Source organism: Bactrocera neohumeralis, unplaced genomic scaffold (genome assembly GCF_024586455.1).
Source record: "Bactrocera neohumeralis isolate Rockhampton unplaced genomic scaffold, APGP_CSIRO_Bneo_wtdbg2-racon-allhic-juicebox.fasta_v2 cluster11, whole genome shotgun sequence".
NCBI lineage: Eukaryota > Metazoa > Arthropoda > Insecta > Diptera > Tephritidae > Bactrocera > Bactrocera neohumeralis.
In genome coordinates, this window is record NW_026089624.1 from 22,917,100 (window position 1) to 22,942,664 (window position 25,565).

At 35.8% G+C, this 25,565-nt stretch overlaps 1 protein-coding gene across 4 annotated transcripts in view; it reads right to left on the reverse strand.

The window, feature by feature from the left end:
- Positions 1-25,565, reverse strand: part of LOC126766102 (transcriptional regulator ovo) — a 133,668-nt gene that overhangs the window by 75,403 nt on the left and 32,700 nt on the right. For all 4 annotated transcript variants that reach the window (XM_050483887.1, XM_050483884.1, XM_050483886.1 and 1 more), the window contains exon 3: positions 11,618-11,867. In XM_050483887.1, the coding sequence (XP_050339844.1) occupies positions 11,618-11,867 (250 nt within the window). The remainder of the gene's footprint in view (positions 1-11,617; positions 11,868-25,565) is intronic.

The window sequence follows — 25,565 nt, forward strand, 5'->3', positions numbered from 1 at the left end:
TAAAGTCTACAGAAATAAGCCAGCAACTATTCCAGCTTTGGAAGACAACATTTCCGAAGAAATTCGGGCTATTCCGGCCGAAATGCTCGAAAAAGTTGCCCAAAATTGGACTTTCCGAATGGACCACCTAAGACGCAGCCGCGGTCAACATTTAAATGAAATTATCTTCAAAAAGTAAATGTCATGAACCAATCTAACGTTTCAAATAAAGAACCGATGAGATTTTGCAAATTTTATGCGTTTTTTTTTTAAAAAAGTTATCAAGCTCTTAAAAAATCACCCGATATTATATTATACGTAATCCAAAATTGTTCTATGGTTTCGTCAATTCCTAACGCAAGATTTCTTATTTTCCGTCCACGATGAAATATAAACCTACTATGTCCAGTGACAATCACACATTTTCTAATATGTTTTTTTTGTTCGAATAACTCTCCAAAATTTCCAAAAAATTTTCCACATCAGCACAAGTTATGTCCGATTTCTGTAATTAATGCACCCACCATTTCCGAAGCTGACGTTTTGTATCAGTTAAATATATTAAAACAATCATTTAATTATGGCTCAGATATGATTCCCTCATGCTTTCTTAAAGACTGTGCCAAATATACATACAGTGAAACTTCGATAAGTCGTAACCTCGATAAGCGAAAAACCTTGATATTTCATAGTATTTCTTCGGTCCCTAGAAAAATTTGCGAAAAATGCATGTATTTCGGTCCCTTTGATAACTCGTATTTTTCTTGAGACAAAAATTGAAAAATGTGTATCAAAAGCCTCTACAACTCGTATTTTTTTCACGAAAAACCGTACGTGACGAAAACATAGTACGTTTTTTAACCGTTACTATTTTACAGTTACGCTTATTCATAAGTTTTGCTTTGTTTTCTACAACTAGCGTAGATTAGTATCAATTAGGACGCAAGATGTCAAGTTCTCGTAAGTGCAAAATATTCCCAATTAAAAAAAAAAAATTATTCATGCCGTAAAAAATGGTGAAAAACAAGTAGAAATTGCGAAAAGATTCGGTATTGCGCCATCTACACACATCACATCAATTTTGAAAAAAAGTGATCTGTATTTGGGTTTGCCCCAAACACCAAACGTAAGCGCCAAAAATTACCAGAATACCCGGAATTAGAAAAGAGAGTACTCACTTGGTTTTTGCAATGCCGAGAATCTAATATTATTCCAGTTGGAGGACATTTACTAAAAGAAAAAGCAAAGGTGTATGCCGCAAAATTGGGCTTAACACAATTCAACACAAGTAATGGCTGGTTGGACAATTTCAAGAAGAGAAATAATGTAAGTTTCAAAAAAGTTTGCGGTGAAAGCGCGGCCGTTGATGATGAAGTGTGCGTTCAATGGAGAGAAAACATTCAAAAGTTAATAGAGAATTATGAGCCCAAGAATATTTTCAACGCGGATGAAACGGGTCTTTTTTACAAGTGTCTTCCTGATCGCACTTTGTTTTTAAAAGGCCAAAGTTGTCATGGTGGCAAATTGAGCAAGGACAAAGGCATAATCAAAAGTTTCAAAACATTTTACCGTAAAGAAGTTGTTGTTAAACTGCTTGAAAGCATCGAGGAAAAAAAGGATTATTTCATTTCGATTTATGATGCAATGAATATTGCTCATAAAGCCTGGACAAATATCAGTAAATCGACTATTAAAAACTGTTTTCGAGCTTGCGGTTTTGTTAAGGATCAAAATGTAGTCGTAATCAGCGAAGATGTACTTCACATAGCAGAGTGGGCTCGTGTTCCACAAAATGCAGAAACACGTGTAAACTTTGATGACTACATTCATGTTGATGATGAGATAAAATTCTGGGTTTCGAAAACATCGACGATGAAACATTTGAAATTCCCTCAGTTTCCACAAAGATTGCGAAAGCTTCAATTGAAAATTTGCGTCTTTTTTTCATGGCATCATATGTTGAAGACACTATTTTTAATGGCATTGTAAACATTGATAATGCCATAGATAAAACACCCCAAAATAATGAAAAATGAACACTTTTCTTAATTTTTTTGTACAATTTTTCAAAATACATACATACATATATTGATTGAATAACATATGTACTTTATATTTTAAAATTTAAATATGTACAATCATTTCTTGTTTTTTATGTAAAATTGAAAAAATAAATAAAAAAACCCTATAATTCGTATATTCTGTATGTTGCCTCCATAAGTTGTATAACTTGATAACTTGAAAAACTCCATAACTCGTATTTAAATTGTGGTCCCTTGCAAATACGAGTTATCCAAGTTTCACTGTACATATATGTCAACCCTTAACAAAACTATTTAATTCATTTCTTAAGCAAGGCTTATTTTTATCTACATGGAAAAAGCCATTTATAATTCCTTTTGCATAAGAGTGGATTTAGGTCATCCATTGAAAACTAAAGGGAAATAGCAAAGTTGTCAGCAATACCTAAACTTTTTGAAGCAATTATAACAGACGACATAACCTTCTAGATTTCTCCACTAATTTTCAACCAATATTTCTAAAATGGGTTGCTTCTTATCTTAGTAATAGAATTCAACAAGTCATATTTAACGATACTTTTTCTGACATAATCAATGTTCTTTCAGGCGGTCCTCAAGGTAGCCATCTTGGTCCAATTCTTTTCTTGTTATTTATTAATATGTTATTAAGTATTCAAGAGTTTTATTATCTGCTGACGATGTAAAACTTTTTAAATCATATACTTTAAATAGTGAAAGATGTCAGTTGCAAACAGACTTAAACAACCTAGTTTCTCGGTGTGTTAGAAATTATATGCCACTGAACATTAAAAAATGTAAAACGATGTGCTTTTCACATAGATCTGTAGACTCTACTTCATACATAATGCAAAACTTTAGGCTGGAGCAAATATGCAGTTTTATTGATCTGGAAGTAGCTATGGACCCCAAACTCAATTTTAATCTTCATGCATCTTCCACGGTTTTTAAAGCTAAAGACGCTCTTAGCTTTGATAAACGTTGGTCTAAAGAATTCTGAGATCAGCTTACTACAAAAATTCTTTTTACATCTTTGATGTGGCCTATATTAGAGTATACTTCTGTGGTTTGGTACCCTAGTTATCAAATCTATTCGGAGAAGTTAGAGTCCGTTCAAAAACAATTTTTACTTTTTGCCATAAGTCATTTGCATTGGGATTCCAGGTTAAATCTTCCCCCTTACACTAACCGTTTAAAAATTATAAATCTCCCTACACTCGCTAGTCGTAGGGAAATGCTTGGTATAATTTTTCTTGTAAAAGTCATGAACAGGTCAGTCTGTGGTCCATCTCTCTTATCTAATATAAATTTTAACGTTCCCTCTCGCTGTAGCAGGCAATTGAGATCTTTACTTTTATCTACTCTTAACAAGTAACATTTAAAAATAATAAACTTACTTTAATCTAATTCTTAATTTTGGCTGTTGAAATTTTTGTTTCGGTAGCTGAGCAGCTTGAAATCGCAACGCTTAAAACTCCCTTGCCTTTTATGACTCGGCTAATTCCGCTCGTTTTCGGATTGCGCCCCTCGCGTCGGTTGGGCGGGAGGAGGGTAATCGTTAGGTATTATTAAATATTAGCAGTGGCTTCTGAAAATAAAACAGGACCCTGTTACCATTTTCAACCCAAATGTATTTTAGTTGAAGTTATGGAACTCGATATTATTGATAGTATATTAGTAATTTTAAACAATTTTAATCAGATATTTTGAACAAATACATAGAAAGATGATAATTTGTTGAGCCTTTTGAGACAAATTCCGAAGCGGATAAATATAAACTTAACATAAGCGCCCAGGGAAAGCGTGCCGAACATAAACAAAATAATTCCTCATCTGCAACAAAACTATTTAGAAGCCATTTAATCGTCCATAAAACTTTGTCTTACTTGCCGTTAGAAAGCTCCTACGTATTAATGCCGCCTGTTCCTATGCGCAGCACAACAGTTTTGGCCCCAACATTAATGCCATCATAATATAAATCAAAACTAATGTACATATTAATAATTATTTACATTTTGAAATGGAATAACTGAATTGCATTGTTTTTATTTTTCGTTTAAATATTTTCAGCTGTTTATTTATCATATAAGTGAGGAAAGTTCTCTAATTGCCTCTCACTTGGGAGTGGCCAGAAACGATTATTTTACTTATGGCACATGCAGCTCACAACTTCCGGTGCTAGACCAAGCATCCTCCGGGTAGTCAAAGAACATCCGTTTGAAAGCGAGCTAAAGTGAGAAGGCGAGGGGTTTGGGACCCGCCTTGTAAAAAACGTCGGAAAAGAAACCTCCCTTTTGTTTACGACCATGACAAACGAATTAAGGATACCGATTTAAGGGCATGCACCTGGAATTTCCGGTCCCTTAAATTGGAAGGCGCTGCTGCCCAGCTCGCTTATGTCCTCGTCAGAGTGAAGGATGTGACCAAAGATGCATTCTATGAGCACTTGGAGCGCACCTATGAGAGCTGCTCTATCCCGACGTCAAAATCTTGCTTGGCGACTTTAACGCCAGAGTGGACAAGGAAGATGTCTTTGGCCCAATAGTCGGTAAATTCGGCCTCCACGAGGAAACACCATAAATGGGTTGAGGTTGATCGACTTCGCCAGGGCCAGGGTGATCTGTAGTACTAGATTTCAGTGTAGAAAAATTCACCAAGCTACCTGGCTGTCTCCGGATCGAAAAGCCACCAACCAGATCGATCATGTTGTGTTACACGGAAGACACGTCTCCAGTGGCTAAGACGTGCGTAAGCTCTGAGGTCGCAGCCTAGATACGCAACCGCTTCTTTGCAGCAAAAAACGCACATCAGCAAACAGAAGCTGCGATCAAAACAGATAGCCGAACGATTTTTTACTCGATTTACACTGCTGCTCTCTGAGAGCACTCCTCAACAAATGGGTATAAAGGAACTTTGGGATAACATTTTAAACTCCTTACGTACAGCTGCAACCGAAACCATTGGTTTTCGGAAAATTAAAAAGAACAGCTTGTACTATGGAGAGTGCCGTGTCGCAGCGGAGAGAAAACAGACTGCCTACCTCGCATAGATACAGAGAGTTGAAGAAAGAAGCGAGACGCATTTGAAGATAGAAAAATAGATAGGCCGAAATGCGTGAGTATGAAGAGCTTGACAAATCTGCCATCCGATAGAGGTAATGCTTGAAAATTCTACAAAAAACTGCGGTGACTAACAGAAGGTTTCAAGACCGGAGCATACTTTTGTGGAACCCCCAGAGGTGATCTAGTAACCGATGCCCAGAGCATACTAAAATTATGGAGGGAAGAGTTCTGTTGAATGGCAGTGAAAGCATAACGCCAGGAGAAGGCGAACCCGAACCCCCAATCGATGACGATGGAGCAGACGTTCCATTGGCTGACCATGAAGAAGTTCGAATCCGTCTGAAGAACAACAAAAAGGCAAGGGCCGATGGATTGCCAGCCGAGCTATTTCACACGGCGGCGAAGCACTGATAAGGAGCATGCATCAGCTTCTTTGTAAAATATGGTGGGACGAAAGCATGTTCAACGATTGGAATTTAACTGTGCTCTGCCCAACAATCTGCGCCAACTACTGTGGGATAAGTCTCCTAAACATCGCATATAAGATGAAAGCCCACCGTTAAACGTATTGGACCTTATCAATATGGCTTTAGGCCTGGAAAATCAACAACCGACCAGATATTCACCATGCGCCAAATCTTGGCAAAGACCCTTGAAAAGAGAACCAACACACACACCTCTTCGTCGATTTCAAAGCTTCTTTCGACAGTACGAAAAGAAGCTGCCGTTATGCCGCGATTTCTTGATATCCCAGCAAAACGAATACGGCTGTGTAAACTGACGTTGAGCAATACCAAAAGCTCCTTTAGGATCGGGAAGGACCTCTCCGAGCCTTTTGATACCAAACGAGGTTTCAGACAAGGCGACTACCTATCGTGCGACGACTTCTTCAATCTACTGTTGGAGAAAATAATTCGAGCTGTAGAACTAAGTAGAGAAGGCACCATCTTCTATAAGAGTGTACAGCTGCTGGCGTATGCACGATACGTTAGTTGGAGGCAAGCTGCATTTGCTGCCTATAAATTGTTTGTAAATTACGAAAATAGTTCGATGTGCTGATTTTTAAGCCGATCATCGCGCGGTTAGACTTTACTTATGCTGATAAGCGACCAGTCTATTTCACTGAACAAGAATTGTCAACTCTTAGGCAAGGGAATCTTTCAATTGCTGAGTTTTACGACGAGGTCGAAAAGCAATTGACCTTGATAATAAATAAAACTATTATGTTAAATGAGGGAAAAAAAGAACTGATTGAGTCACTTTGCCAAAAATATAGGCAAGATGCCTTGCGAAAGCCAATGAGCGACATCATGCAAGGACGGAATTATAATCCCAATTGGAGAGCTGAGCGGGATCTTCAGAGAACCCGAATGTAATTCCAAAACTTTAATCAAGAAAGGGAAACAATGAAAAAACCTCGCGAGAGCGAGATCACCTAACCCAAAATTCAGTTGAAAATTTTAATGAAGATGAGTCACAATGTGAATTTAATAAATAAATTTTTTAGATGAACATAGGTCGCTCCTGCCCTATGTAGATACGACACTGGCAGGACGACCGATGAAATTGTTGAACGATACCGGAACGATACCTCATCGTGGTTTACGAGCATTTTTGGGGCTATCTTGTTACTATAGGAAGTTTATTAAAGATTATGCCTCCATAGTAAAGCCTCTCACAAGATACTTAAGGGGAGAAAATGGTCATGTGGGAACGAATCAATAAAAAAATGTTAGATTTGAGTTGGATAACGACGCGTTGATAGCTTTCGAGTTAAAAGAATTTTATCTTCTGAGGACGTACTTCTGCTATATCCTGATCACAATAAACTATTTGACTTAACAACTGACGCAGCAGCACACGTTTTTGTGGCGATATTATCTCAAAGCAATAGGGTGATAACCATGATTTCCTGAACCTTATCGACAGCAGAAGAGAATTATGTATTTAGCGATAGTGTGGGCACTTCAAAAGCTCCGTAACTATTTGTACTGAGTAAAACAGCTGACCTTCGCTGTCTCGGATAAGAATCCAAAAATAAAAATAAGAGTCACCTCAATTTCATTATAAACCCGGTAAAGATAATCTTGTTGCCGATGCATTGTCACGACAGTACATTAATGCCATAGAGCAGGAATCCTCGTCTGTAACTATGCATAGTGAAGAATCTCTAACAGAAGTTATTCCAAAAGTGGAAAATACTGTTAATTCATTTCGAAATCAGATAATTCTGGAAGAAGGAAATATCACAACCAAGAAGACAAGAATTATTTTCAAGTCAAGGATAAGGCATCAAATTACATTTAAAAATTTTCGGGATCTAATAGAATTGATTGGTGAATGCGTTAATCCTGATGTAGTTAACACTATTCATTGCAGTTTACCTATTTTGGGCAAAATTCAGGACGAGATTGTAAGGAAATTCCCGTCAATAAAATTTGGTCACACAATGAGATAAGTTAATGATATTTTTAATGAAGACGGTCAAAACGAGATACTGGCAATGGAACATAGTAGAGCACATCGCTTTATCCGAAAGAACATTAAACAGGTATTGAACGAATACTATTTTCCAAATATGCGGAAGAAATTAAAGGAAATTACTGCCAACTGCAAAATTTGTAAAGAAGCCAAGTACGAACTCCATCCCCATAAACCAGGTTCCAAAAGGATCCTATCCACAGTTTTAATAGATAATAGGAAGGTTCAAATGTAAACATAAGCGATATAGTAAGTAATTCTAAGTTAAAAAATTTTCAAAATGATGATGTAATATACTTTATTGTTAAGTTTCCAAGAATGCAAAAGTATGCAGTTTAGTTAGGGTTTTTCCGATAGCACACGACGAAAAAATACTTTTTTTTTGTGATCGATAGTGTTGCGGATTGCGGCCAATAATGATAGTTAAAAACTGCACGGCAGTGCTATCTGCAAGTTTCTGTAAAATAACAAGTAAGGAAGGGCTAAGTTCAGGTGTCAACGAACATTTTAAACTCTCGCATGATAAAGTGATAATCGAGATTTCATTATCAGTCATTTACATATTTTTCAAATACCATATTTGTGTAAAGTTTTATTCCTCTATCATCATTGGTTCCTAATGTATATATTATACAGAGAAGGCATCAGATGGAATTCAAAATAGCGTTATATTGGAAGAAGGCGTGGTTGTGAACCGATTTCACCCATATATCGTACATGTCATCAGGGTGCCAAGAAAATATTATATACCGAATTTCATTGCAATCAGTTGAGTAGTTCCCGAGATATGGTTTTTGGTCCATAAGTGGGCGACGCCACGCCCATTTTCAATTTTTAAAAAAAGCCTGGGTGCAGCTTCCTCCTGCCATTTCTTCCGTAAAACTTAGTGTTTCTGACGTTTTTTGTTAGTCGGTTAACGCACTTTTAGTGATTTTCAACATAACCTTTGGATGGGAGGTGGGCGCGGTTATTATCCGATTTCTTCCATTTTTGAACTGTATATGGAAATGCCTGAAGGAAACGACTCTATAGAATTTGGTTGACATAGCTATAGTAGTTTCCGAGACATGTACAAAAAACTTAGTAGGGGCGGGGCCACGCCCACTTTTCCAAAAAAACTACGTCCAAATATGCCCCTCCCTAATGCGATGCTTTGTGCTAAATTTCACTTTAATATCTTTATTTATGGCTTAGTTATGACACTTTATAGGTTTTCGGTTTCCGCCATTTTGTGGGCGTGGCAGTTGGCCGATTTTGCCCATCTTCGAACTTAACCTTCTTATGGAGCCAAGAAATACGTGTACCAAGTTTCATCACGATATCTCAATTTTTACTCAAGTTACAGCTTGCACGAACGGACGGACGGACGGACAGACAGACATCCGAATTTCAACTCTACTCGTCACCCTGATCACTTTGGTATATATAACTCTATATCTGACTCTTTTAGTTTTAGGACTTACAAACAACCGTTATGTGAACAAAACTATAATACTCTCCTTAGCAACTTTGTTGCGAGTATACATAAAAACGGATTCTACATGTGTGAGACAACTATTCAACAATAATAAGGCGACATGTAAAATTACCTACAATAACCTTGATCCGATTATCGAAGTTCACAGTAGCTTGATTATTATAAACGACCAAACAGTCGAAGTTCGGAAGAAGAAGCATCATCGGTTACAATATCTCACACTTATTTGAGGGAGAAGTTTTCATAAATAGTACAACTTTTTTCAATGAAAAAGTGAAGGCAACGCTCCGACCTGGGATTCCTTCAACGCAGTTTGTTAACTTGACCGACCATTTGGAAATTTTAAGCCTACCTTATTTGCGCAAAATTAATTTTAGGAAACTTGGACACATTGAAAACCTACATGGAATAGTCCTCAACCGCACTACCCTCTGCATATTAGTGACACTGGCCGTTGCTATCATTATAGGTGCAGCATTAGTATTTTGGATACACAGGACGAGTAAACGCATAAAGGACACAAATGACAAGAAGGAAGCGGTAGTCTGCTAGTCTTCCCACTGTAGCGTTCTTAGAACTACTCCACGCCAGCCAGTAAGCGTGGAAATAGTCCGCGTCTTCCCTACTACAATATCCACGCGGTAGCAACGATTCACCTGCTGTTTAAACGACAACAACAACAGTATCAGGTGCAGTAGCAGCAGAAATCACAAAATTGTGCCAAGTGTAGGGAATCACGAAGTGCTCATATTTTTAAGCTTTAGTTTTAAGTCAGACTTGAACAAAAGCACATAGTGCTTAATAAAAAGTTTAACTGTGAATTAATTTCAAAGAACACTGGACAACAGCACATAGAGCTGAGGATTAACTTATATTAACAAGGCTACGACACAAAGCATTCCAGCAAGTCGGTAAAAAATAGTTTACTTCAAATGGAGTTGAGGTTATGATCTGGTCGGCTCAGTTTGCAAAGGTCAAGGAAGCTGAGAAATTTTATGAACTGTTGTGAAGGAGGCTGGGAAGGCCATTCCTCCATTCCTCTCGAGAAATGCAGGCGGATTCTATGCCTAGGAGATTCGACGAAGTATTCATTACTTAAGCTTAATTTTTTATTTTCATAATGCATCAATTGGTTTTTGTAGTAAAATGCTCAGTGTGCGATTAATAATCACAGATAAAATTTTTATTAACACGTATTTTTACTTATTTAAAAAATCACGTTATGTTATTTTTTAAAGAAATATACATACAGCCATAATCAAATGTTATTACACATTACTAATATTTTTTGCGTCATGCTCTTCATCTTGCGACGTAAAGTAGCTTCACTAACTTTCTTCCCAATTAGTTCCTCCGAATTTTCTGCAAGGTGAATAAGGCTTATTTTTGGATTTGCTATAAGGACTCTCATTAATCTTGTTTTTTTCCCTTTGGCCTATAACGAGTTTTCGTCCACTTTTCTTTTTATCTTCTAAATTCTTACAAGTGTCCTTCTTCTTTACTAAATTGTACACAGTTTTCCGCAAAATTCCATAAATTTTCAGAAGATCCGAAGCCGAAGTTCCCATTTTAAATTTGGTCACAATCTCGGATCATGTTTCAATATTTATATGCCTTCTTTTGACCATTTTCATGTATTAAATTAACAATATTAATTTTTGCGCAATCCTCTCCAAGAATCATGTAAAATGCGCCTACTTAACTCACAAGATAGCTAAAAACTAATGATCTTTACACGAATAAAATGTGTGTAATAACTTCTGACGCCAATATGCATCAAACAAATGTATTGTTTTTGTGAGAAATATTCCGTTATTTTCTTTGAATTTTTGTTCGTTTCTTCTACACACTCCATTGCATCCAACAACAACAAATCTGCTTTATACTGAAAACATCAACAACAACAATTGAAACAGTCTTACCGAAACGCAAAAAATTTTAGTAATGTGTAATAACATTTGACTATGGCTGTATATATAAAAGAAAGTCGTGTTAGTTACGCCATTTATAACTCCAGAACGGCTCAACCGATTTGGCTGAAAATTGGTGGGAAACGACGAAGCATATGTGTAAAATTTTAAACTGACCCTTCATAAAAAATTATATAATTGTTAAATATTGGGAAAGGTAGAATGCAACGTCCCCCAAAAACCCAATGCTTTTTTAACGCACGAAGTACTTTTTGATTATTTTTTTTCTAAACTAACACAAGTTGATTCACCCAAAATGCTATAGCTTATTAACTAATAGTTATAATCTAACTAATAGAAATCATTTACATACATATGTATATGTATCAGCCACAGTAAAGCGTGGACGGGTCCTCTAGTATCATATATGTATGTATATATAAATATATTCACAGCTTTACTACTTCTCTAGTGTCGGTGACTTCAATTGAACGAGTCTACACACATATTGTGGGAAAATATGTACATGATATGTATGAACTTCATCGTGTAGAGTTTAAGAATTTAATTAACCATATGTAAGTGAACGACTGTGGAAAATTATGTTTTTTCACTAATTCTATCTAATTTGAAAATAAAACTTTGTTTACTTGTGTTGATTTTACTCACCAGTGTGTAATCGCGTATGTTGCTGCACGTGAGAAAGCTGCTTAAATCTACGATCACAATATGAGCATTTGTACGGTTTTTCGCCGGTGTGGACGCGGATGTGCTGTACCAATTGATGATTGCTGGAGAAACTCTTCATGCATTGTTGACATTGGTGTGGTTTACTTTCGGCGGCCATACTGCCAGGAGCACCGAGGCCGACGCGAGGTATCTGCTGTATCTGTTGCATAGCGCTTTTGTGCATGAAAAGCTGAAGCCCACAACAAGCACACCAGTGCACGGTGAATTAATTATGGGGGCGAGAACATGAAAATATGCAAAAACAAATCACAAACGTATCTTCAAGTTAATTCATTCATTAATTCCCTAAAGTTTGTACTTTGTTCAGGAATATATGTACATATCTAAGGTAAACTTGTTCATATGTATTTATGCTTAAAATGGATGTGCTATGTACTCGTACATATGTATATAGGGCTATGTGTGTATGGATTGGAGTAACGTGACGTGAAGATTCAAACGAAAATAATATAAATGAAAATACAATTCGTACCACCATACATATACGCAGCAGAGCCTTAAATGGCTGCAGAATGCGAAAATAAAATTTAATAACTTGAATATAATAAAATCACATAATCGTATATGCATAATACAATAAGAAGTATTATTTTTGGCTGCACCGTAGCTATAAGACCCTCACAGGTGTATTTCTGAAATATAAAAAGGTAAACAAAAATATCAATTCTAATTTTTATTGGTTAGTTTGTATGGCAATTTTTTTCGAGATTATACTGTTGCCTTGCACAATGTTTCATGCCAAAGAAAAGAGAATATTTTCCGTAGCTCGTCACGTAGCGACGATAAGTTGAAAAATATAGTTATCGCATTTAAGTGATATCAATGCTTAATGGGTAAAGTTAAATAATGTACAATGTAGTACAATGCTTTCATGTTGGTGTTAGTATTTAAACTCTTGCAATACAAGTACATAGTATGTTGCAAAAAAGTATAACAGTTTGGACCACCTAACGGTTGCTTGAAATACTTAATAGATATAGCGTTATATGTAAGCGATCAGGATGACGAGATAAATAGAATTCTGGGTGACTAATTTGGGTAAAATTTTATAGCTCTGTTCCTTTGCAACCTGACGATTGCAACGGAATTGTTACGGTGTAAAAATGTGCGAAATCGGACCACAACCATAACTTTGCATGTTTGAACCAGTTTTCGAAGCATTTTTGACACTCTGAATGAGGTATCTGCAAAACATGCGTCCTGAACGTATTCACCGTCTATTCAGGTGTCGAACGTTGAGCTAATAGCTTATCTTTTACGCACGGAAATAAAAAGAAGTTTTCGGTCCCAAGTCAGGACTCATCAAATTGATGTTTTGAGTACTCAAAAATGCTGTTGCAGTCAGTCGGTGTGATGATCAGATCAAACTTTATTGTTCCAGTTGTTCCAAAAAACGGGTAATCATTTGTTTGGAAGTACTTCATGCGCGAACAACTTTTGATGGATTCGGTTCATTTTGAAACACCTGATTTTTACCTTTAGGCGCATAAGCGTAAACCCAAACTGGATTGAGTTCATCGATGCGCTATTGCTAAGTTAATCAACGCCGAAAGTTGTACAAAATATTCGCTCCAAAATTTTCCACACAATTACCGCTCGTATAGTATGCAAAAAGTTTTGAGCATGTATAACATAAAAATGTCAAACTTTACGATAAAGTTGTGAGCTGTCAGATTGCAACACTAGGGTTATCAAATCCCGAAATATAAAAGGCAACCTACGTATGTGCTTTTTTATTTTAGTGTGTATAAAGGATGGAGGATGGAGTCATGTATGGAAGTTTACTTGGGAGTGGCCAGAAACGTTTCTTTTACATTTGGCCCAAGCAGCTCACGACTTCCGGTCTTTGACCAAGTATTCTCTGGGTAGCCTAAGATCATCCGTTTGAAAGCGAGCCAAAGTGAGAAGGCGAAACATCACCTACGAAGGGTTGTGCACTGGGTTCGGGACCCACCACGTAAAAAAAACGCCCCCAATGAAAACTTACCAACTGCTTCGTATGAGAGACCCCCGTTTTGATGACGACCATTGCAAACGAAATAAGGATTATGATTTGAAGGCATGCATCTAGAATGTCCGGTCCAGCCTGGTTGATGTCCTCGTGAAAATAAAGGCTGACATCACCGCCGTTGAAGAAATATGATGGACGGGACAAGGACTGAGACGAGTCGGTCCTTGTGGCATTTACCACAGTGGCCATATAAAGGAGCGCAAGTTTGGTGGTGGGAGAGAGACCGAGTACTGTCATTCACCCTGGTGGATGAACATCTAACCACAATCCGTATCAAAGGTGCATATCGCTGATTTGCACCCACGCCCCGTTGGAAGAGAAGGACGATGTGACCAAAGCTGCATTCTCACTTGGAGCGCACCTATGAGAGCTGCTCCCGTCCCGATGTCAAAATCGTCCTTGGCGACTTTAACGCCAGAGTGCGCAAGGAGATATCTAAATTCAACCTCCACGAGGAAACATCCCCAAATGGGTTGAGGCTAATCGACTTCGCCGGGGCCCGAAATATGGTTATCTGTAGTACTAGATTCCAGCATAAGAAAATACATCAAGCTATCTGGCTGTCTCTGGATCAAAACACCACCAACCAGATCGATCATGTTGTGATAGACGGAAGACACATCTCCATCTCCATCCGAAACGCGTGAGTATGAAGAGCTTGACAAATCGGCCAGCCGATAGGGGTAATGCTCGCAAATTTTACTAAAAAATGCGGTGACTAACAGAAGGTTTCAAAACCGGAGCATACTCTTGTAGAACTATCAGAGGTGATCAACAAACAAACATTCGTCGCACCCGCGACTAGGCACCCACGTCACTGTTGACAGTCATAACTTCGAAGTTGTAGATAATTTCGTTTATTTAGGAACCAGTATATACACCACCAGCAATGTCAGCCTCGAAATCCAACGGAGGATATCTCTTGCCAACAGGTGCTACTTCGGACTAAATAGGCAATTGAGAAGTAAAGTTCTCTCTCGACGAACAAAACCAAACTCTATAAGTCCCTCATTATTCCCGTCCTGCTATATGGTGCAGAGGCATGATGATGAGTCGACGTTGCGAGTTTTCGAAAAAAAAGTTCTGCGAAAGATTTATGCTCCTTTGCGCGTTGGTCACGGCGAATATCGCATTCAATAGAACGACGATCTGTATGAGATATACAACTACATTGACATAGTTCAACGAATTAAAAGACAGCCGCTACGCTGGCTAGGTCATGTTATCCGAATGGACGAAGAAACTCCAGCTCTGAAAGTATTCGACGCAGTACTCGCCGGGGAAAGCAGAGGAAGAGGAAGACCTCCACTCCGTTGGAAGGACCAGGTGGTGAAGGACCTGGTGTCGCTTGAAATTCTCCAATATGCGCCACCTTGCGAAAAGAAGAAACGACTGGCGCACTGTTGTTAACTGGGCGATAACTGCGTAAGCGGTTTCTACGCCAGTACAGAAGAAGTATATAAAGGATCCATTTAAGTTTTGGAAATAAAACTATGCCCAAATAGTGTTTTTAATATGTCTAAATATGTCTAAAAATTGTTAAAGTTGCGTAATAAATTTTGAAGCAGAGTGTTTTTTTTTTTCAAAAAATTGTGATTCATGGCTCTTGACGATGTGCTAAATAAGTCATTAAAGAGCAATTGTGGTATACCCTGGAAACTCAACAAACATCTAAAAGAATTAGCTTTTGCGAATCATATCACCCTGCTACCTATCAAGAAATCGGACTTGAAGTCGAATTTAGACTAACTTAGTGTCGCTGCAGGTGAACTTGGCCTTAAAATAAACGTGAGAAAATCTGAATTTGTATCAAGTACAAAGCGGCAGATAACAATTTAGGCTTAGAAAAACGGAGCGTTACATGTTAGAACAACGTATCTTTATTATTGAACAATATTACAAAAATAATGAAATCTTTGCGGCCGCATTTCGCCATATGTCATTTAGCCCGCGATATTTCTAGGTCATAATGTCTCTGGCGCATTTAGTTATTGATTTATTGCGCTTTTCGTAGTTTTTAACAATACTGTTATATGGGGAGTGGACGAGTTGTGAGTTATCTTCCGATTTCATCCATTTTTACACTGTCGGTAGAAGTTCTTATAAGAATCGTACTCGGAAAGTTTTACTGTTGTAATTTAAGTGGTTTAGGAGATATGTACATTAAACTTGTTTGCAGGCGGGGCCACACCCACTTAAAAAAAAAAATTCTGCAGATGCCCCTTTCTAGTGCGATCCTCTGTAGCAAGTTATAACTTTATATCATAATTTAGTGCTTAGTTATGGTACTTTACGTGTTTTCGGTTAATGGCGATTTGTGGGCGTGGCAGTGGTCCGATTACGCCCATCTACGAATTCGAATTTGTGTTTTGTTCTAAGGAACCTGCATGCCAAGTTTCATCGAGATATCTCAGTTTTTACTCAAGTTACATCTTGCGCGGATGGACGGATGGACAGACAGTCAACCTGGTTTTAATTTATACATATATATAACCCTATATCTACCTCGTTTAGATTTATGTGCTACGTACAACCGTTAGCTGAACAAAGCTATAATACTCTGTAGCAACTGTTTTCAAGAGTATAAAAACTGCTAAAAGTGTGATAAATCGATAACTGAATACGCAGGAGTGATTACATTTTACCATCGAGTATATGTATATAAGAGGGCCTTAAGGGAGCCGGCGTTGAAATTATACGATGAGCATGGCAACCACCAAAATCACATATTTCGAGACCTGCCCAACTGATTTGAACCAAGTTTGGTACGTGACTCTGACACTTTTATGCTATAGTGTAGCGACATCGCCTATTTCCAATATAACACAATTTTAAGTTCCATATTTTCTTTCACTTTCACTTTTCACTTGATAGAAATCAAGAACCAATTAATATATCAGGATGAAACTTTGCACGAATGGTGCCTTTGAGGTGTGCCAAGTTTTGAATAAACATTACCCAAATCGAAACAAAACTTTTGAAGACCATGTGTACTGAATGTATGGACCCAGTGCTTATAGTTGACTTTTTCCAAAAATATTTGTAAATGTGTGAGATAATTGAATTTTGAAGAGAATCCGTTTAGTATGTCTGTTTGTTAAAAATGGGTTAAGTCGGGTTAGTACATTTCTTAGAACTCACACACTTTATATAGTTTTTTAGAATTTCCGGGGGACTTTATATTACATATATGAGTTAGCTTAAGAAGATTGAGGTGCATCTTTGTGCTTAGAATTAATAAAATTGGGTGAAAGCTTGCCTGGACCCTTTATAACTAACAAGCCTTATATACCTAAAGGTATTCCCCTGGCTTTGATTCTTGCAAGTTGCAAGGGTATAAAACCCGAACGTAGTCCTTCTTTACTTGTTTAATATAAAGTTTTGGCAATACCAACTTAATCGGTTCTGATCTGTGCAAATTTCAAGAAGATAAATTGTTCCGTTATAACTGAACTTAACGCTGCCTTACTTATTACAGTTGTATAGCCGTGTGCTGGCATTTGTGTAAATAAAAAGTAGCAAAGCGTCGTTATTTGTCCCATTTGAAGTGCTTATAATCCAGTGGTCGGCATTTCTTAGCACAATTGTGCAAACCACAGTATATACAGTAGATAACCTTTTCGTGGTAGCTTTCTGAGGGGTGAATAGCGGCCATCTTGGATTTTCAGAGGTAGCAACACAGTGCTGTATATATTGAAGCAGTAAATACTTAGCAAATTTATTCTATTAAATAACAAAAACTATAAATATTGTTGCTTAATATAAAAGGAAATTATTTATTAATGACATATATTTACTAATATTTGATTTAAACGCCATAGTGTGTCATGTTTCGCCCATAAAAATATCATTTACTGATAGTCAGATATTCTTTATGTAGTGAGTTCTTATTAATAAAAAGCAGCTCTGTTCTTAGATTTCTCGGTGGTGAGTTTTCTTCTGAATGTATTTGTTTTCAATTGACAGACAGAAAACATAAAACGGTTTGTATTCGTAAGTTTTTGAAATATTATTACCAATAATTTTAATTTGGAAAGAAGATATTTAGGCATTTGAAGCTGAATTTTTAATACATCGTTCTAATTCTCATCCGTATAGTATTTTTGATAATTTATTTTTGAATATTTAAGTTTTGCATTTTCCACACCACCCCAAAGGTTTGCAATAAAGCGCGTTACAGACTTTTTTAGGTGTTCGGTTCTCCGGTAGGCCTATTTTCACCTTTTCAACTTAAAATAAAAATAATTAATAATTTACATAAAAATTTAATAAAAATATTGCACAAAATAATTTAATAATTAATAAAAATTGTTAAGCTCTCACAATAGATGCATCCAAAATCCTACACTTCTATTAAATATATTAAAATACAGAAGCTATCTTTTAGAAGGGGGAGGTAGTTACCTATGTGAAATGCTCAAAAATTTTATGTGCCGAAAATGAGGGCTGGCTGCCTGCTATTAAAAATTCTTAAAGAAAAATATGTTCTAATTCTTATAAAAAGTATTTTAAAACGTTGGGTTGTGAATTTTCGTAGCAATAAAAAGGCTCTACAATTTTTAATATAAACTTTATTATTAACACTAATATGTATTCTTATTAAAAACTTCGACATATCTTTCATTTCAAACTCAATTTCCTATTGATGTTTTCCTATAACGGCTAACGAGTTGTCAATTTGTATATGTCAAACGACAAATTACCACCCAGGATTGTATCCTACTGCATGCAAAAATTTGGAAATACTTGAAGCGTGTTTAAAAATTGCACAAAAAAAAAAACTACTGATTTAACATTAAACAACAACTAATACCCCAATAAAATTGAACAGATATGCAAAGTAATTCAATATAATCACTTAAATAACGTAAACACTTGCATTATTTAATATCTTTTAAAGTCTCGGTCATCAAAATTTAAAATTTAAATGTAGTTTAAATGCTAACACAACACCCTGATTACCATGAAAGTAGCAAAAAAAGTGTAACACAACACCCTAAGATTTTCTAGAGGTGAGTATATGTATGTAAACAAAGAAAAGGTTTATTACTGTATATACTGAGGTGCAAACTAACTTCACACGTACGCTTACGCTCTGTCGTTCAGTCGTTGTCGAGCCAGCAACGAATTAACATCGCGCGGGACTATAGCGCAAAACCAATTATGCCCTGTGAGAAATATTTTATGATTCTAAATGCCTTTGGTGCCATGCAATGCCTTTTATGTTCCAAGTCTTTTAAAGATAATAGGGAATAATATCCTTAAAAGACATTTTGTTAATTTTCATTATACTAATAATTATTTATAAAATTTGCTTAAATTTAATTCCAATTTCTCACTGGGCTACTTTTTTTTTCGTGCTCACCAACACAGTGACAGATCCTCTCATGCCGACCACTGTTATAAACGTATTTTTCTATTCATAAAATAAATTGATATAGTGTAAGTTCGTGTACTTCCTAAACGCTCTGAGGTGATTTGTTTACATTCGTGAAAATATTAATACCCTGAACAGAGTATATTAAGTTTACCACGAAGTTTGTACCACTCAGAAAGACGTAGTATACCAAACGTATAAATGATCAGCATAATGAGCTGATACGATTTAGCCTACCTATATGGATATACGCGACCTAGTTCCTCAGTTTTTGAGATATTGATCTGAAATTTTACATACATACTTTATTCCCCAGAAGATGCTCATTTGTCGCAATCGATATCGAAATCAAGTGCTTATATGGAAAATTATTTCATTTGACGAGCTATCTTAACAAAATTTGTTATGAGTTATTTTCAAAGGCAATGGAACAATCTACGAAGAAATTGTTTAAACCGGGCCACTATAGTCGCCACACAAACTGTACGATTGAATACATGTCCTTGCACGGAAAACTTTATTTTGTGAATTTTTAATTTATGCTTCGCGTGGTTTTCGAATCGATAAATTTTTTTCTGTAAGTTGGTAGTACTGTTAGAGACATCTATGCTAAATTTCACGTCATAATATTTATTACAATTTGAGATAGGCGTCGTTTTGTGAGACTCTAAAAGTGAATTCTTCGATTTTTACTATGTCTGAATTTATTGAACAAAGAAGTGCGATAATGCACCATCTGGAACTGCATTGGTTATTCGTGATCATTTCGCCACATTTTTAAATAATATCGCGCCGCAACCACTGCATTCGCCTGATTTACTTTCGTGTAACTTCTGGCTATTCAGAAAATTCACATGACCACTCCGAGGACACCGTTTTGACTCAATTGAATATGTAAAAGCTCACGACAGAAGATTTTTCCAAGTGCTATGGTGGGAAAATTCGTTAGCATCACCTTTTAATTTGATCACAGTAGTATATCTACTTTACATATATGTTATTGTATATGTTTACATAATGAATTTTTTATATATTTTTACAAATCGTGTCTTAATATTGCACTTTACTGTAAATTTTCGTCAACTGTATTTACCGCTTATTAGTTACTATATATTTTCGCGCTATCTTTAACAACAAATAAAGTAAAAAAAAGTAATATATGAACAATTACACAACAACAATGATTATCTTGAAAAATATTACAATGTACTAGAATTGCACTGATAACGAAGCAAACACACTTTATAATAATTTAACAATATTAAAAGAAGAAGAAGTAGTTTTATGGTTTGCAGTCGATGCTAGTTTGAAATATAGATTTTTTAGTGTTGATTTGGAATTGCAGTACAAGTGGAGGATTTAGTTTGAAAGGCAAATGGTCAAATAAATGGACGTCATATTTATATATTTGATCATTTTATTTGACCATTTGCCTTTAAAGCTAAATAATAAAAAATGTAGCCTTACATGCTCACACGATTTGGATATTCTCATGTTTTGTTCGTAAAACGTATTTCTATTATTATTCCGTTACAACTGTTTTTAAGCAATCCATTAGACTGACGTATGATGTTAAGATGACTAACTCAAGTCTTTTTTATATTTTTCCATGCATATGTGCATATGTTGACGATCGTAGTAAGCGACTGCATTTAATGTGAAGCAACAAAATATATTATCACTGCCAAACCAAGGAGTGTTTTTCTGGCTAGCACGTATTTCTTATTATGATCAGTACGATTAGACACCGTCAATGGCAGGATAACAACATGACATAAGTATATCGCACCAATTATGTTTATACAAGTACATACATATATGTACATATAAGTACAATTCGTATGCACATTCATTTATCGCTGATAATTTTTAACTGCTTTTTGCGTCGTGAAAGAAAGAGTGTGCAATTTTTAGTTACAAATACAACAATCACAATATTTTAATACTATAATTAATAAACAAATGTTTATAAAACAGAGGCGCAGTCAAACTTTTTATTGCAGCTTATCCGACATTACACACATTAAAATAAAACCAATTTTGCATAAACCCATCTCCTGTTCTTTGCATCTTTGGCGAATTATACACGAAATTTTCGAGCGGAACATAAGTACATATTAACATTAGATTTCTGTGTATTGTTTTTGGATGAATAATCTTTTGTGATGTATTCTCAATGTTTGGTTAGCAGCCATCTGCCAAGTTAAGTTCTGGTTAACTTAACCAATACTTCTTCTTTCGGTAAAGAACCTTTTTTTAACTAGAACTTAACTGACAGATTGCTGCTAACTAGAAAGTGAGAAAATTGCCGTTATCAAACCCCACAAACAATGCACTTTTCTCTATGTACAATTGCAGACTTTTGGCAATGCAATTTTTTCTTCCATAACTTTGTTGATTTATGATAAAAAAATGGTTTGTTTTACTTTATAGTGACTAGAAAAATTATTAGAAAAAAACCTGTATCACCACAATTTTGTGAAAACGATAAACGGGCAGTGTGTAGACTTTTGTTCGCCACTGTATCTATTGTAAAAAGAACAAAACTATTTAAATAATAAAAGAATATGTGCCACATGAAAATACAAGTGGGAATCTCTACTTTCGAAGCTTTTGAACGATGCTTCAAGGCATTTTTTCAATAACTGTTTTACTATTTTCTTCTTTACATCTAGCGATGCCTCAGCCAAACACGAAAACAGCTGCTACAATATGTACCCACTGATTATATTGCTTATATGTAGTTATGTGTCAACAAATATGTTTGTGCTAGGCTTGACACATGTTAGATGTATGAGGATCTAGAAACGTACTTAAATGTATGTATGTAGGTGTCCAGACGAGGCTGAGCTAATAAAATAATAAAAAAATTGTAAAACTACGTTAATACAAAATGTATACAATATAAGGCTAATAGGAAGACAGCAAAATATCTTAAACCACTTGTGAGTAGAGAGACATTACGCAGCTGTGAAACACCTTGACAAATTCTGAAGCTGACATATAATAATTTAATAATTCTGGCACAGTGATTTTCATATCAACTGGATTCAGTCTAATAATATTTGGCTTAAAAATCTGGGTTTTGCAAATTTGTTGTTTATTATTGGGAACTACAATTTTGGTATTGCGCATTGCATTCTCTCTCACAATAGATTATTGTACTCTTTCATCTGTGTACGGTATACATTATCCAATTTTTATCCTAATTCATAATTTTCTGAATTATTTGTATTATATTATGCTCATATACATAAGTATATACATATTTGTATATTACATACCATATACTGATGTATACTCTTATATTACATACCCTGAATAATATTCAAAGGAAAAAAAAAATACTTTTTTTGCGAATTTATTTCTTAAATATGTATTGAGCAATTTTATAAGCTGGTAACAGAGCTTCCCCTAAAACGTCTTGAGAAAAAACACTTTGCGGTGTTCCTCATAACTCGGCTGGAAATTATCCAAAAATAAAAAACCAAGAAAAATTAGTCCAATTATAATCAAATCTTCCCCCTATGATAGATTTTTTTTAGCACTTATGCTGAAAAAGCTGTTATTTTAAACAATGGGGGAGGTATTTTATATGTCAAAATTGTGAACAAGTTTTTAAATGAATCGGCCAAGTAGTTGTTAAATGACCGTGAACACGGACTTTGAAAAAGTAGTTTTGTGAAAACCGCGTCTAAAGTTTATGAACTAAAAATGTGACTACAAAAAAAAACTACTTTATATTGTCAAACCCTAACCCCTCCCTTAACCACAGCATCCAACTATATATACCTTTTACTGGTGGTAGCATTCTAAATTCGTTTGCGACTATTTCGAAAGTTGGCCGAATCTGGAAAACAAATCGAAAGTCACTCTCTCCGCGAATGCAAAAAGAAGCATTTTTGATAACTAATAACGTAAAGCTTTTTCTAACTATTCAATATTTATTGCGATATTTTGATCGTGTGCATGTTACACCTTCCCTCGAGCCCCGGAGTTCTCGAGAGGGCCTGAATTTTCCAAAAGATTAAGAAAATGGATAAAAATTAGGAAGCTTTAGATGATTGATTAATTTGAACATTTATTTAAGCGTTGCGATTACCAATAAATAAACGTTTTGCTGCTTTTGTAGATTGCCACAAAGAAACCAGCAAAGCTATTTCCGCTTTAATTTTCAAAGCATTCAGCCGTAAATTTGAAGGTCCGCACAATTACATCCGACGTAAAAATAAGTATGTTATTCTTTCGTGTTATGTTGATTTTGGATGGAGTCGACTCTGCCGAATGCTTTCCTTCAGCAATAACATTTTTGGTGTCGTTCACGCACCGTTGAGAACAAAACGTTTGGATATTATGAAATCCAAAGAACCTAATTCACTTCAGTGTCTTTCCAATACAAGCTGGTCTGCCAGAATCGATGCTAAGTTGAAAAACGCTTTGAAGGAAGTTAAAAACCACAAACTTACGTCAGAAACTCGTCGAAATGTTGATAGAATTTTGAAATATATGAGTAAATTTGAATGCCTTTATATGTTTTGCAACCTTCAGTCAATCAATGAAAAAAATGACGTAAAAAAAATCAAACGAAATCGTTCTCATTTCTATGGCAATTCGGTGATATGAATGAAAATGAACTTAACACGCCTGCAATAAATTTTGCAAAAAAGTATTCCCTTGATGTATCTGAGAAGTTATCCAATGAAGCAAGTCACCTCAGGCACGTTTACGATTCAAATTTTAAAATGCTCATCACATCTTATTGAATACCATAAATGCTCGAATATTATTCCAAATATTTGTATCGCTTTGAGACTGCGTAGTATTTGACTTATTCTTCTAAAACGTTGAAGAAGTAAATGAGAAGATCGTTAAAAAAATTTATAAATTATTAGAAATATTTCTATAGGGAGGGGTCCATTTGACCTGGACCAGGATTTTCTCCCGACAGCCTTATCATAGTCAATATATTGAATGTGTAGCAGCCGCTTAACAATTGAGTTTTTTGATAGGTTTGAAAACGTCTAATGCTAAAATTGTACCTCGCGAATGCTTATTTGTAAGCACCTTTGGCAGGTGTGTAATTACTTTGACTTGTAGACGCACATATGTACATATAATGCATTGTATATACGAATGGCTCTACGTATGTATCTGTCAAAAGTGTGTTCAGAACAAAAATAAAAACAAAACGAAAATCATGCGTGTTCCACGCATATTCACGCATAGTTTTCGTTTTGCGTTTATTTTTGTACTTTCATTCGTGATCACATACTCCTATTAAAAGCTCTTCTACGCTTTCAGTGATCTGCCGCTCAACCGGCAAACCTAACGAACGACTTGACTTGACTACTTACCCATTTAAAATTTGTCTCAATTAATTTAAAATTTCTTTGCAGGAAATTGAAATGCTGTAGATATATAAATTTATTACATACTTTGTTGTTATGTTCCAGTATTAGCCAAGCTATTTTCTCGGTTTTTTACATTGTTATATTTTTTAACATACACTTTCAAGGCTCCACCTGTTGCCAGCACTCCTGGTTACTGTTATTGCTTTACTTGTTTATTGTTTTGCTTACTGCGCTGAGAACTTTACTCCTAAGAGCCTATAATACACACTCATTTCGAAACGCCTGCACAAATGCTTAAGTACTAAGCGTTAACGGCTCTCCGATTTTAGTTGAGCCTGAAAGCGTTCTCCGTCACGTAGCCGCGCCGTGATACGTTCTACCAATATGCTGGCGTCTCGTGCGTGCGATTAAGCGGGCTTTACTAAACACAGAAATAAACATAACTGACATTCAAACCGACACCTGTCGGCCATCCAGCGGTCTATTACAACTGCAGAAGTGCAAGGCAGTGTATATGAACTCGGACATACATATTTACATATGTAAATCTTATAATGTGTTCGAAATGCAGTGCTAAGCAACCAACTAATGAGAATGAAGCAAAGAAAATTATATGGACATATGTATGTACATATATGTGGGTATGTGAATGCATAATCGATTATAGGCTCTTATGTATGTATATACATCAAGTGTATGTATGTATGCACTCAACGCAAAACTGTTTAATGCTTTCTCATCAGACAGTTTCTACTGCTAAGAAGTTTCTCTTTATTTCGCAACGTATAGAAATGGAAGCGCTCTGAGAAAGGGCAGCAGGAGATGTTAGAGCAAAAAGAGCCCTAGATAAATGAGTATTTAGACCAGTGGTCGCATGAGAGGATCTGTCACTGTGTTGGTGAGCACGAAAAAAAAGTAGCCCAGTGAGAAATTGGAATGAAAATTAAGCATCTAATCTAAATAATTAATAGTATAATGAAAATTAACAAAATGACTTTTAAGGATATATTCCCTATTATCTTTAAAAGACTTGGAACATAAAAGCCATTGCATGGCACCAAAGGCATTTAGAATCATAAAATATTTCTTGCAGGGCATATTTGGTTTTGCGCTATAGTCCCACGCGAT